The sequence below is a fragment of the Podarcis cretensis genome, assembly GCF_951804945.1.
Source record: "Podarcis cretensis genome assembly, chromosome: 1".
NCBI classification, from domain to species: Eukaryota; Metazoa; Chordata; class Lepidosauria; order Squamata; family Lacertidae; genus Podarcis; species Podarcis cretensis.
Genome location: NC_137170.1, coordinates 1,760,644 through 1,775,476, shown reverse-complemented (window position 1 = coordinate 1,775,476; position 14,833 = coordinate 1,760,644). Strand labels below are relative to the sequence as shown.

The 14,833-nt window shown below is 50.3% G+C and overlaps 1 protein-coding gene across 4 annotated transcripts in view; it reads right to left on the bottom strand.

Annotated features, from left to right (window-relative positions):
• Positions 1–14,833, bottom strand: part of RGS3 (regulator of G protein signaling 3) — a 75,374-nt gene that overhangs the window by 57,309 nt on the left and 3,232 nt on the right. Inside the window, exons 2-7 of one of the 4 annotated variants that reach the window (XM_079986042.1) lie at positions 14,464–14,566; positions 11,563–11,727; positions 5,925–5,975; positions 2,133–2,191; positions 1,251–1,345; positions 165–233 (exon numbers count right to left, since the gene is read on the bottom strand). In XM_079986042.1, the coding sequence (XP_079842168.1) occupies positions 165–233; positions 1,251–1,345; positions 2,133–2,191; positions 5,925–5,975; positions 11,563–11,727; positions 14,464–14,566 (542 nt within the window). Of the gene's footprint in view, positions 1–164; positions 234–1,250; positions 1,346–2,132; positions 2,192–5,924; positions 5,976–11,562; positions 11,728–14,463; positions 14,567–14,833 lie in introns of those variants that run through there. The other 3 variants (XM_079986041.1, XM_079986043.1, XM_079986044.1) reach the window with 3 other exon arrangements.

Here is a 14,833-nt window from a genome sequence, read left to right as displayed (position 1 = left end):
TCTTCCCTCAGAGGCCTTGAGCCGAACCCTGAGTCCTGCGACTCTGGAGCCAATCCCACAAAGGCTACTCACACTCAAGGGAGCAGCTTCTGCTGCAACACCACTCACATGACCACAACCAAAGGCTCAGTGACGTTGTAGTCTCGCAGCTGCATCTTCCTTACCTGGAATTCCTTGGTTGGTTCCACACAGTGACCAGCAGGCGCTTCCGCTCATCTTCCTCTGGCAAAGGGCTGGAACACAAAGCAGAAAGGATGCGACCATGAGCCCCTGGGGGTAGCAAGGACCACGTTCCGACTGAGGCTTCTCCCTCAGGCCCTCTCACACTGACTTGGCTACCTGTGGCAGAAATCGAGAGCTGGCCACAGCTTATGGATGCTTCTGATCTAGGTACATATTTTCAGCTCACATTATTTATTCCAATCCAACCTCCTCACCTAGCTCTGTCCTCAAAGAGGCTGGCCCAGGGGGATGGTGTGCTTGAGCTGAGGAGGAAAGCCAGCGTCCCAGAGGCACAGGAGTTCAGACAGAAATTAACAAGCACCATGAGAAGAGGATGCATGTCCACCAGCTGCACCAGCACTGCTGCTCAAGACTGAGAATCCAACCCAGGAAGTTCCCAGCACTTGCCCCCGCCCCCACCAGGCAACAGCACCCTTGGAGAAACCCTTATTACCTGGTCCAAGTCTCCCCACGACACCAAGGGCAGCTCAGAGCCCGGAAGAAGCTGTCTAGTTCAGAAACTCCAACAGTGGGGAGGGCAGGAGCCTAGCGCTTGTGTGTGTGTGTGTGTGTGTGTGTGTGCGAGCACAGGCTGACAGTCACAGACAAGCCAGCTTTGTGCACAGGGCCGAGGCCTTTGAGCTGCAAGAAAACAGCAGAATAGTGTCTGTCGCTCTTCATCTCATGGCAGCAGCTCCCCATGCGTGAGGCAAGTTGTGCTGAGGCATAATAGCTGACAAGAGATTGGGGGGGGGGGGAGGCGAGGAGAGAGAGGGAGGGAGGGAGGGAGGGAGATTGAGAGTCAGAGAAGCAAGGCGAATCCTAGCACACTTTCTTTGGCTCAGGATCCCTGATCAGCCTGTTGTGACACAGCCTGGGACTTCTCTGGGACACAAGAGGAGAGGAGAGGTGTGTGTATGTGTGTGTGTGTGTGTGTGTGTGTGTGAGAGAGAGAGAGAGAGAGAGAGAGAGAGAGAGAGAGAGAGAGAAAGGGGGGCAGCAGCTGACACCCCCATCCCCATACTCACAAGACCAAATGCTCGTGGAAGACAGGGCATTTGCTGTCCAGCACAGTCCTGGTCCTCTGCCTGCACTTCCGATCTGTCTCTGGCACAAGTGACACCTTCGTTGGGAGAAGAAGAGAAAGAGCGTCGCTGTTATTGTGTGTTAACCCTCTTCTGGCTAGAGCAAGCTTCCAGCCAACACACCTAGATGAGCGGGAAACCAGCAGCTTTGAAATGGGGAAAAGACCTCACCTGGATGTCAAAGCATGAATGGAACCCACAACGAAATGTCAGTGCTGGCTTTAATATCCCATGCTGGATTTTTGGGTGGGGAGAGAAGGGGACAGACAGCCTGCATTTTGGAAAGTTATCCAGATGAGCCCCCTAGCTTTGGCTCAGTTCCACAGAAGTCGTGAAATCCTAAGGCTGAGTTACACAGGCAGCAAAGGCTGAGAGGGCCCATGAGGCACAGATGGAGCCAGGGGCCACTCGCAGTGCCCCTCAGCAGAGGACGCTCCTTTTAGGATTGCGGCTGCCACAGTTAACTCGCCACTGCCTTTGCAACCCTCCAGAAAAACAGAGGCAACGGCGGCGGCAGCTGCAAGATCCCCAGCACCAAAGGGCTAGCTGAGATGCGGCAGAGATTCCTGCATTCCACACCTGCTCAGACTTCTGCTGGCAAAGAGACGGAAGGGTTTGGTTTCTTTATACAGTAGATGCATGTAGCAAAAATCAATGGCTACAGACAACTTAAGTCAGCAGCTTGGTAAGGAGGAGGGCCTGCGCTTGGAGGAGGGGGAAAGAGAAGAGCAGCCCTCCCCCCCCCCCGCTCCTTCAGGGGAACCCACCCACCACGAAAGATTACTGTCTCGACATCAGCACCCCTCCTGAGGGTGGCAAGCCTACCTTGACAAAGGAGTCACAAATCCGGTACTCCTTCCCCATCAGGCCCTTGGCTTCCATGACTGGGGGGCAGGGAAGGGAAAAACAAAAGAAGAAATTACATTGAAACGTGAACAGAAATAGCACATTTTGCTGAGAGCAGGAAAAAGGGTTAAATTGGGATTGCCAACCCAGCGCCCCCAAAGGCATTCAGTGGAGTCCCCAGAAGGGGTCCCGGACTCTGAGCTTTCATTAAAAAGTCTCCAGCTCTCCTAGAACAGAAGTTATGAAGCAAAAACTACAGGTTCCCATCATTAACTGTATCTTTTTATTTGTGACCACAGCAATTTTGTGACTGGTGCTGTCAGCATCTCAAAATTCCAAATCTGCCCCCGGACATGGAAAGGTTGGTGACTGCTGGATCCACTGAGAGATTAATCATAGAATCATAGAGTTGGAAGAGACCACAAGGGCCATCGAGTCCAACCCCCTGCCAAGCAGGAAACACCATCAGAGCTCTCCTGACATATGGTTGTCAAGCCTCTGCTTAAAGACCTCCAAAGAAGGAGACTCCACCACACTCCTTGGCAGCAAATTCCACTGTCAAACAGCTCTTACTGGCAGGAAGTTCTTCCTAATGTTTAGGTGGAATCTTCTTTCTTGTAGTTTGGATCCATTGCTCCGTGTCCGCTTCTCTGGAGCAGCAGAAAACAACCTTTCTCCCTCCTCTATGTGACATCCTTTTATATATTTGAACATGGCTATCATATCACCCCTTAACCTCCTCTTCTCCAGGCTAAACATGCCCAGCTCCCTTAGCCGTTCCTCATAAGGCATCATTTCCAGGCCTTTGACCATTTTGGTTGCCTTCCTCTGGACACGTTCCAGTTTGTCAGTGTCCTTCTTGAACTGTGGTGCCCAGAACTGGACACAGTACTCCAGGTGAGGTCTGACCAGAGCAGAATACAGTGGCACTCTCTTGCTCTGTCTGTCTGTCTGTCTGTCTGTCTCTCTCTCTCTCTCTCTCTCACACACACACACACACATACACAGAGCCTGCAGCTTCCAGCCTATTTGATCTGCCTAACTCACTCAGCCCTTGACTCCACAGCTCCCTGCTGACTCAGCATAATGCCCCAGCCCCTCTCCTCTCCTCCTGCAGATAGCCCTGCCTCCCCCTAGTTAAAGGGCTTAATTTGAGCTTGGGAAACCACCCAGCAGTCTATGCATTTGACCATCCTCCATAAAAGCAAGGAATTTGGTGCCAGAATGGCACAGAATTCAGCATCCTGAGAATCTCAGCTGTTCTTTTTTGTTTTTGGTATTTTTGTGCCTATGGATGCAAATATAGACTTGCGGGGAAAACATGGTGAACAAAGTACATCCACATTACAAACTGGATCTGGTCTAAACACCTCCAGGGTTTCTCCTAAAGACACCTGAGGAGTGTAGTTTAGGGAGGGCACTGTTGACCCTTCAGTATAAACAGATGGTGAGCTAAACTGGTTTGGCACTAAAGAGAAGAGGGGTTCAGGAAAGCTCCCATTGTGGTCAGGAATGGCGCTTCATGTCGCCCACTGCCTTTCCTGCAGCAGAAGCAGGATAATCTATGACAAAATCTTCTCTTATAACAACAGTGTGCAAAGGCATGCAGATTTAGCTTGGCCTGCAAAATAACAGGTCCAGGATTTATCTTTTCGTTGCCAGTGTTTTGTTTTCTTCCCGGCACCCCATCCTGATTTCCTTCCTGGAACCTGCTCTGAGCACCAGGGCTCAGCCCTGGAAATGTGCATAGTGTGTTTTTTGAAAAGAAAGAGGGTCTCTGACCACGTGCAGCATACCTTCCCATGGCAGCTATAGAGCACATGCCAACCTACAGGCTCAGCTCAGGCCAAGGGGTCTCCCACCTGGCCTTGAGCCCCTTTCCTTAGAAGCTGACCCACTGGCTGCAAAGGGTTCCAGGAGAAAACAGGATCCGGTCCCAGCCCCTTCACCAAGCCCCTCTTCATGCATCCCTGGTGGTGGTGGCAGAAGCAAAGGGTCCTGCCGTTCAGGGAGGGAGGCAGGGGGAAGCAGGACCCCCACCCCATGGATTTCAGCTCACATGGTTTATTCTGCAGGAGCCCAAGTGGCCCAGGGTGTCAGGTCAGGACTGGGGAGATGAGAGTTCAGGCACAGGTGACTTTGAGCCAGTGACTGGTTTTAAGGCTCACCTACCCCACAGGGTTGTTGTTGAGAATAAAATCGGGGAAAGAGAATCATGTGCACTGCCCTGGGCATTATGGTGGAGGAGGGCAAGCTGGAAAGGCAATAAATTAATGCTCCTGGCCTGCTAACAGCCAGTGCTTAGAGGAGTGACTTACAGCTATAATTAAGATGACAAAAAACAAGTAGGTCTGCATGCCAAATGAACAACTCATTTTGCTTGAGAAAAGAGGAGAGACAGAGAGAGAATTGATGTGTGTGGATAACACTGCAATACTTGCCATGTAATAAAAGGAGAAACCACAAGACACGTTCTCAAAGCACGCTGGTTTTCTGGGCAGCCTATTTTTCAATCGATCTGAAGCCTGCCACTTTAAACCTAGCAGACAACAACCCCCACTCACCCCCCTCACAATTTGCTGAAATGAGTTTAAACCCCTCTGCCTGCAGCTGCCTGCCACTCCAGGACTAAGGATCACTGGCAGGAGAGAGAGCAGAAGAGGGAAAGAGGGTGGGAGGGAAAGAAGGATTCATAGATGCCTGTGTGTGTGTGTGTGTGTGTGTGTGTGTGTGTGTGTGTGTGTGTACACACACACAAGCATGTAATGTTTTCTATTAGTAAAAGCCTACTAAAAATACCCAGGCCTGAGCATTTGGTTGGAGGCAGGCGCAGCTCCACTTCCAGATGCCAAACTGCATTTCATGCGCCTGACTTCCTCCCGCTCGCCATGACAGGATCTGTGCCGGAGGCCCAAAAGCACCATCAAGCTAAATATCAAGAGGCTGCATCTTGATTTTAGCTCAGTCTCATCCTTGCGCAGCTGTGCCACGACCACAGCGGAGGAGAGGCTGGAGTTTCTCTGGGTAATGCTGCAGAATCCAGGCTCCATCCCCAGCCTGCACTGGCTCCCCCCCACCCCATAGAAGAAAGAGCCAGGATGCGGTTCTGCCCTGGCTGAGTGAATTTTTTCTTTCTCTCCTACTCTGCCCATTCCATCCACAGAAGTGGAACAAGAAGAGAGGCAGCCACAGGGACTGCAGGTGGCAGGGATGTATCCCCACCCCTCACACCCCAGATGTATTTTCTTCTTTACTAAATCCTCAAAAGTGTCCACCAGCCAGAGCCAGGTGGAACATACTGCCTTGGGGCAGAGCCAGACACATAACAGGGACTCAGTGCGCCCCACACCCAACAACCCCATAGGCAAGCACACACCTGAGTGATGACGGATCAGGTATTGTAACGCAAAACTCTGAAACTGGTCAGCTGCAGAGACCTGGCCAAAGGCAACAAATCAAGACACACAGAGGTTGAGAGAGGTGAGCCAGGCAGGGCAGGGAACCCTCTGTGAAACTTGAACATTTTAAGGAACATCCAGTTATGTCAGCATTCTTAAGCATAAAGCCCCGTTTTAAAGCTGGGGGGTCAGACACCCTCAGGAGATACTCATAGATGCAGGTCATCCCAAGGCAGATGGCTGTGGGGATGGGGAAGGTGCAGCAGGTTACAAGCACCACCACACCTGAGCCACCGTGTGAACATTTCAGCTACCCAATGGATGCTTCTCTCCACCTGCTCAGTTCCTTTGGCTTCCCAGGTTGCTTACTCACCATAGAGCTTCAGCTCCTTTCCTTCCGTGGTGATGGAGAGCTTCAGCTGCCCTAGAGGAGACAAGAGGGGCTATGACTGAGAGTGTACAGAGAAAGCTGGACTTGCAATCTGATAGACACTGAGAACCACCTCAGGCAGAGACTCGCTAACTGGCCTCAGTTACTCATCTGTGAAATGGGAACAATGGGAACTTGCATTAAATGCAACTAGATGTGAAACTGGGGGCAGCTATCTGGCTTCCATCAGAATCCAGAAGTTTTTCTCTCTCTCTCTTTCTCTCCTGCCCACACAAATTATGCACCACAGTCAGTTCTCCTGAGGAGAGGCATAAAAACTTAAGAAAAGTCCTACAGGGTCAGTTCAAAGGCCCATCCAGTCTTGTTCTCACACTGGCCAACCAGCTGCCCCAATGGGAAGCCCTAAAGCAGGACACGAGCACAACATCAACTTGTATTCAGAAGCATACTACTGTCTCCAACCATTGTTGCTAGAAGCCACTAACAGTCTTATCTTTCATTAATTTGCCAAATCCTCTTTTAAAGTTGGTGGCCATTGCTGCCTCCTGTGGCAGAATTTAAATACGTGCTGTGTGAAGAATCGAAGAATCATAGAGTTGGAAGGAACCCAAGGATCATCTAGCCCAACCCCCTGCAATGCAGGAATCTCAGCTAAAGCATCCATGACAGATGGCCATACAACCTCTGCTTAGAAACCTCCAAGGAAGGAGAGTCCACCACTTTCTGAGGGAGCCCATTCCACAGCCAAACAACTCTTCCCATCAGAAAGTTATTCCTGATGTTTGTCGGAATCTCCTTTCTTGTAACTTGAATCCATTGGCTTGAATGCATTGGATATTTGAAGTTGGCTCTCATATTTCCCCTTTTCCAGGCTAAACATACCCAACGCCCTCAGCCATTCCTCGTGAGGCTTGGTTTCCCGATCATTGATCATCTTGGTCACCCTCCTCTGCAGATGTTCCAGCTTATCAGTATGCTTCTTAAAAGGTGGCACCCAGAACTGGACACAGGACTCTAGGTGGGGGTCTGACCGAGGCAGAATAGAGTGGGACTATTACTTCCATTAATCTGGACACTACTGCTGATGCAGCCTAGAATAGTGTTAGGCTTTTTTGCTGCTGCATCACACAGTTGACTCACGTTAAGCTTTTGGCCCATCAAGACCACAAGCTTTAAGAAGTACTTTTTTTTGTCTGTCTGTGGATGCCCATGGGTCCTAGAGTTAGGCAACAGGGAGAAAAACTTTCCTCCATCTGCTTTCTCCACTCCATGCATAACTTTGTACACCTCTCTCATGTGGCCCCTTGCTAGCATTTTCTAAAGCAAAAGGCCCCAGATGTTGTAATCTGAGTCACTCCAGCCCCTTCCTTTTCCAAATCTACAATACCCTTTCTGTGGTGGCACAATCAGAAATGTACAAGCATGGCTGCACCATAGATTTGTATAAGGGAATTATGATATTGTCAGTTTCATTTCTAGTCTCTTTCCTAATGAGCCTGGCGAGAACCAGTGGACAATCTGAATGCAAACACTATAGGAAAGAGAGGGGTTGTTGTGGGTGATGATACTGGACCCCAGGAGCAACTGAGTGCTGGGGACATTCTTACATCCCCCTGACCCAAATGCTCAAGGTGGTTATGAGATGGAGAATGAAGCCAAGGAGACCTCCAAGATAGGAAATGCTGTAGCAACAGGTGGCTTCCATTACTGACACATAGACTGGGTGCATACTTTTCCCAATCATGTCAAAGAGATAAAATTTATAACTACTCAAAATACCCAATGTGGGTAACAATTAGAATGCAATAAGATGATAATAATAATGAACCACAGTAAGATTTGCCCCCCAAGATAATAAGCAAAACACGAAGAGCTAAATCCATAACAGGGAATCAACCAAACCAAGCCAGCAGGAGTTGAAAAAATGAACTACAGAAACACCCCAGAACCCCACAAAAATATCAAAAGATCCCGTGCACACTTTTGTGGTTTGCACATGGTGTGTGTATGTTTATGTGTGCACAATGTTTGCAAAACAAAGCAAGTCAGCAGTTTGCTTTTTAACACTAGGTTAAGGATGGCTCTGATTTATGGTTTGCTTTAATAAGTGTCAAGGCATCCTCATTGTATGATTAGTCTTCCCTCCTTCTCCTTCTCCTCCTCCTCCTCAGGGCACACAGCAAAGATCCATGGGAGACCAGTGCGTGGAGGGTGCCCCCTGGTGGGCAAGAGGAGGCAAGGCCATTCGTGCTGCACCCAGGGCTTCAAATATTCAGGGATGTAACAGAAGGGGGAAGTGGGGAGCGGGTGGGGGTGATATATACAGCTGGATCAGAAAAAGAGCCCATTAAGCCCAACATCCTTTCTTCAACGGAGGCCAGCCAGAGGCTCCCATGGCAGAATTCACAGGCAGTGACAGCCGTCCCTCATTGTAACCATGCACCATCTGATTGCCTACACCTGAACTTGCAGGTTCCATTTCGCAGCCATGGCTGACAGCTATGGAAAGATCCTTCTCTCTCTCTGTCTCCTTCATGAGCTTGTCTTAAGCCTTTCCAAAAGCCACCTAAACTAGTGGTTATCTCTGGTGACAGACAGCTTCGTATTCAACTCTCCACAGCATCCATGCATGGTTTCTTGCCATTTTTTATTTTCCAGAAGACCCTCCTTCATAAAACAGCAGCAGGCAATGCTGAAATTCAACCAGGAAAGCTTTCTCAGGTAGAAAGATGTAGTGGGAGATTGACGGCCTCCTCACCTGTTTAATTTCTACCATTCACACACCTGCAGGGGGTTGGGGGGGGGAGCCCTGTTACAACCCTTTCCCGCAACTGGGAAATGAATAGAGGTGGCAGTGCATGTGTCTCTGAGAATGAATGAATGTGGCTCTCTGTGTAGCCCACAGATAGAGGCAAGCATACACCCAAATCATTCTGAAGCAAGGGCCAGTCTGCGGCCCCTCTGGAAGGCCTGTCACATCTTGGATTCTTCTCATTCACTAGTGGGGTATACTCTGAGTTCAGAAGTTGTGGGAACAAGCCGGTCAACAGAACAAAGGGCCTGCTGTGAAAGCGGAATGGCGCTGACCCAGCCAAGCGTGTCTGGCAGATCCTGCCAGCCACAACCAGGCCTAGAAAGGAAGAATTTGCCAGGAGCAGAATCCCCTCCCAGGAAACAAAGCCAGCAGGGCAGGGAAAGGAGCATGAGAAATTCCAAATTAGAGGCACCATTAGAAGCCCATATTCATAAGCACAGAGACTCATGTGTGGCTTTCAAGCAAGTGCTCCAGCTCATGGGATGCTGAATCCAGGCAAGCGGACGTGGAATCTCATAAACGGCGACAGATGAGGCTGGAGTACCTACATCTGCACCAGAGCTAAAGGACATCCTGTTTCACATTTCACGTGGCTTTAACTCCCCCCTGTAAGCAGTGCCACTGCCAGGGGTGAGCACAGTCCTGTCCAGGCTCAAATCCGTTTCCATCTGCAAGGCTGAATTCTGAGCCAAGACTTGGTTACATGAGTGTAAGAAGATCCTCGCTGCTGGAACAGACTGGTATTCAAAGGTGGACATGGAGGCTCCATTTAGCCAGCCATGGTTAAACTGATTCTAAAAGGTCAGCTCTGAAGAGGGTCCTCTTAGCCTGCAGAGAGCTCCTGCCTTTAAAATTAACATAAAGGAGACCCCCCCCCCAGAACAGAGGACACAAGCTTCAGCCCAGCACCTCTCTTGCTAGAAACTGGCTGGTAGTCTAGAGGCCTGGTCTTCAGCTGGTGGGTCATGGCCTGATCCAAGCTGGGTCACAACAGGAGCCCTGCCACCATACAGAGAGAAGCACAGTAAAAGGTTAAGAAGGTCCCCAAATGCATGTTTTGGTCAAAAGCGGGCCCTGGGTCTGAAAAGGGCGAAGATACCTGACCTAGAGATTGCACTAATTATCCCACTTTCTATGTGGAAGTAAATCCCATTGGTTGACATGGTGCAGATTCACAGGGGGTCACTGCAAAAAAAATATCCGTGTGCACAGATGCTGTGAAGGGGAGCTATGAGCGGCTGCAGCTCCCTGCTAAGAGGCACACTCCCCACCCCCTGCGCACACACAGAGGGCAGCTGAGCAGGAGAGTTCCTTCCCTTGCCCCTGAAGGAATCCACGGCAGGCAGGCAGGCAGGCGGGCGGGAGCGTTGCCACAGCCTGCCTCTGCTGCAAGGGCTGCACACAGGCTCCATCCCCTGACACCTGATACAGAGACACCAAAGCAGCACCTCCCACCACACTCCCCTCCTGCCTGCCAGAACAAGGGACTCCTGCTGGCAACAAGCTCTGCAGCCACAGCAACAAGCTCCACACTTCCCCATCCCAACTCACCAAAGGTTTTCACATAGCAGGGGGGCTCCGGCTGGTCGACTGACCTGACACAGAGGGAGGCTCGGGGGGCAGCTCCGTGCTCCATCCCCCACCCACCCATCCAGCCGAGCACCCCGGCTCCTCCACTCTCTCCTACTGGAGGCACCTGCTATTCCAGTCACTGGGCTGAGCCAGGCAGCTTCAAAGAGGCTTCAAAGTCTTTTCCTCCGAGGAGGAAGCAGCTGCTGGGGCCTAACCGCCACTATTTGAACAGGACAAAAGGCACCACTGATGCCCATTGGTGGATTTGAAAGCCAATCTGCACCTGCCCACACCAGAGAGAGAGCGAGAGAGAGAGAGACACCCCGCCTTGAAGGCAAAGTACAAAATTGCACTGCCAGCGTGTGTCTGTGGGTGTGCACCACATTTAAGTAGTGTGGGTGTGTGCATGCACGTACATTAACATTTTTTTAGAATTATAGCGATTATTTACTCATCTCTGAGCATACGAGTATTCTCCAATGCCTGTTTTCTAACTCCCTGATGCCGGAAAGAACACAAACAGTCACAGCTTGATTTCACGCACTGCTAACGCTGGCTTTACAGAAACTTCTATGGGGCAGGGTAGTGGGCAGGGGGTGGGGGCAGCCAACATGTCCATCATCAAACCTAGTGTTTGTCTCCTGCAGGGTCTCCTGCAGCCCCTGCTCACTTGGTCCTTTTCCATGGACCCTTTTATGCCTTCCATCTACTCCAGCACATTGCCTGCTCTCTGCCTGGCAGTAGCTCTTCAGCCTCGAAAGAGGAAGGGAGGGAAGAAAGAAGGGTCTTTGTAAGAATACTTTTAAGAAGCAAGCTTTCTGCCTTACAAGATGCTGAGTGTACACCCTTAGAAACGCAACACTTGAAATGGAGCAGGGTACAGTGGTACCTTGGGTTAAGTACTTAATTCGTTCCGGAGGTCCGTTTTTAACCTGTAACTGTTCTTAACCTGAAGCATCACTTTAGCTAATGGGGCCTCCTGCTGCTGCAGCGCCGCCGGAGCACGATTTCTGTTCTCATCCTGAAGCAAAGTTCTTAACCTGAAGCACTATTTCTGGGTTAGCGGAGTCTGTAACCTGAAGCGTATGTAACCTGAGGTACCACTGTATTTTACTTTGGGCTCTGCAAAGTGCTGCCAGGGCTCTGCTCACCTGGACTCCACTTGCCCCAGCTCCCCTTTTGGAATGTGCTTCCAGGCCAGCCCCCAGCCCACTTCCACCTACCAGGACCTACCCTTGCCTCTAACGCAGGAGTGGCTGATCTTCCTCCTCCGGTTCTTCTGGAGCCTCTCCAGCGCCTTCCCCGGTGAAGTTTGAGCTCTGGAAATGCTGCTGCTGCTGCTTTCTGGAAGATGTGCAGGCCCCTGGCCTTCCTCCGCACAGGTGTCGAGCTCCATACCTGCAAGGAAAGCAGAGCTCTGGGGAGACGCTTGCTAGGTAGAAACTGACAGCTGCTGGTGCCTTTGGCCACTATCTGAATAGGCAGGAGGAGGAACTATTATTGCAGTCTTTCCGGACAGTGTTCTCAACCACTCTGTGTCAGACTGCGGTGGGGACCTGAGGGCAAAACTCTTGCAGGTGGCCACATTCTATGGGTCTCCTCCGTGGACACCCACCCTCACCTTGTGGGTCCCTCCAAGGGCTCGCAGGGACTCGGAGATCCTTTTTCAGCTGTTGCTTTTATTTGCCAATGGCTATTTTCATCCTTGTGGTTTATTATGATTTGGTGAATTTTATTGCTTTTGTGGATTGCTGAAAGCCACAGAAAGGGAGGATACAAAGAAAGGTGGGTGGGAAGGAGAGAGATCGGGTGGGCTACGAAGCAGGGCTCTGGGCCCATCCACACTGGCGTGTGTCCCATGATTACTAGTATTTTGTACCAATCTAGTATGATGAGTCTGATTGGGGTTATTTATTTATGTTTTTGTCCTGCTCCTTTCCCCAGGAAAACATGCAGCTGACTGCTGAAACAGAGCAAAGTCAATCCATGGAAAACTCAAAGAAATTTTTTTTCCTGTTCTGAACATGTCCTAAAATAATTCCTGAACGGGACTCTGCATGCTTTCCCGGGAGCTGTGTTGTGCGTGATCCACTCCCACCTCCTTCCCTTCTTTCTCTGCCTTACCCTGCAGGGTCTTTTCCCCACTTCGCCCCCACCTCCAGCTCTGAACAGCACACTTAGGGTTTTCTTGGCATGCTTAAATCTTTTATTTTACTTTCCCCTGTTTAGTGTTCATATAAAAATCAAACAACATACAGGTAAAACATTGCGTTCCTGCTCATTTCGTTTTATTGCAATAAGTATTGAATGATACACATTGGGAGGGTCACGGCTCCTTTTGTATAGGTCAAAGGATTGCCCAATTATCTGGTTTTCTGCCATGGCTGGGCAGAGCTGAAGGTGGAGACATTTGATTAGAGGAAGAATGAATAGGGAAACATGGGGCTTCAGGGCTCTTTCCCCAAGGAAAACCCGAGGCAAAAACCACAAGTGGGAACACCCACCACAGGACCAAACTGAAAACAGGACAAAGAGGTACAGACTTAAGGGAAGAACCTCCTGGAATCCCAGAGAATAGCTATCAGTTAGACCACCCTGGGATCAATGGACACATCGGATGACCTACTGAGTGGTAGCTCCTTATCATCTCTTAGCTCATAGTCTTCATGTGTGTGTGTGGGGGGGGGGTGTATACATTTATTTTCAATGGGACTTTTCAGCATAGAATACAATAAAATCTAAATAAAAATGAAAAAAATATCCAACAAAAAGAGAGAAGAAATACAAAGCTCTCCTCTCACCTGGGAGCTTCCCTTTCCTCTCTCGGCCTCCAGAGACTCATTTTTCTACACACACACACACACACACACACCCTTCAGCCAGACAAGGGCACTTGGAGTGGTTTCTAGACAGCCCCTTGGATAACCCGCTCTGCGTCCCTTAAATTCTCCCGCCTGCTCTGCTCCACCAACCCGCCCGCAGCATCTCTTGCTTTCCTTTTGGCCTGGCCGACATGCCACTGTGTGTCTCCTAGAAACTCCCTCCATCTTTTAGGCACAGCTTCCTGACGCTGCCTTTTTACTGCATTCTTTGGAGTTGCCAACTGCCCAGAAAAACAAGAGCTTCGCTTGCTCCTGCAACCACGATTGGCATCAGAGTGATGTGCAGCAATGAGCATCAAGAATAGGAAATTAGGCAGAGCCTGCTAGAGCAGGACCAAAGCCCATCTAGTTCAGTATCTTATTCTCACAGGGGCCAACCAGATGACTGCTGGAAGCCCACAAACAGGATTCAAGCACAAGATCACTCTCCTTTCCTGTGGCTTCCAGCAACTGGTAGCCAGAAGCATGGCTGCCTCCAGTTGTGGAAGCAGAGCAGAGCCATCCTGGCTAGCAGCCGCCAATAGCCCTCTTCTCCTCCAGGGATTTGGCTAATCCTCTTTTAAAGCCCTCCAAGTTGGTGGCAATTACTCTTTCCTGCAGCAGCAAGTTCCATACTATGCATAATTTTACAAACTTGGTTAGAGCATGTTGCTGATGATGGCAAGGTTGCAGGTTCAATCCCTGTGAGGGACAGCTGCATATTGTCACGTGCATGAAATATTGTCAATTGCATGCATATTGTCAAAATTGCAATTGTCACGTGCCAGCCAGTGCTAGAAGCAAAAACCACATTTTTACAGACCTGCTGCAGACCCCCTGGATGAAGCTTACACACCACTGGTGGGGTCCATGGACCATAGTCTGGCAACTCCTGCTTTAAAATGCTGGACAGCGCGCAAAGCCTTACTAGGCCATAGTCCTACTATTCACTCCATTTCACAGATGGGAAACCAAGGTCAACAGCAACTCACCTCATGAGTGCCTGGAAGAGAAGGGTTTTCATACTAGTATCAAGGGAAACTCTGGGTCATCGGATCAGAATCCCACTTCCCCAGCCCCCTGTGCTGCTGCCTTGTTGCAAACGCCAGACCTTGGATTTGCACAGCGATCTCCTTGCAGAAAGTAGGGTTATAGTTAAAAACAAACTAGCAGCCAAGCCTGAGGACCCTGAGTTCAAGCAGATCACACCAGCCTCCCCAAACAACTGTCGCCAAGCAAAGGGGCACTTACGGAGGAGCCACCTGGAACCTACCTTCAGACGAGGCAAGTGAGTGTCTCGTAGAAGACCCCGCCTGCTCTCCAAGGAACGAAGGGATGAAGCTGCAGGGAAGCCTTTTTGCACTGGGACTGTCTGACTAGCATGGATGGAAGCCAGTGGGAGGGAGGGAGGGAGGGAGGGAGGGAGGGAGGGAGGGAGGGAGAAGACAAGGAGAATTAACAACTTTGAGGGGGAGGAGTCCTGGGAAAAGGCTCTTTTCCTCAGAAGGGTAGCGTTGCCAAGAGAACCCCCAGCAAGCAGTGAGGACTTTGCCCCTCAGAGCCTGGGAAGCAACAGAAAAGGGCCAGTTAGCAGGCAGTTTTTGATAACCTGCCTTCTACCTGGGTAACCTGCCTCCTCCTCC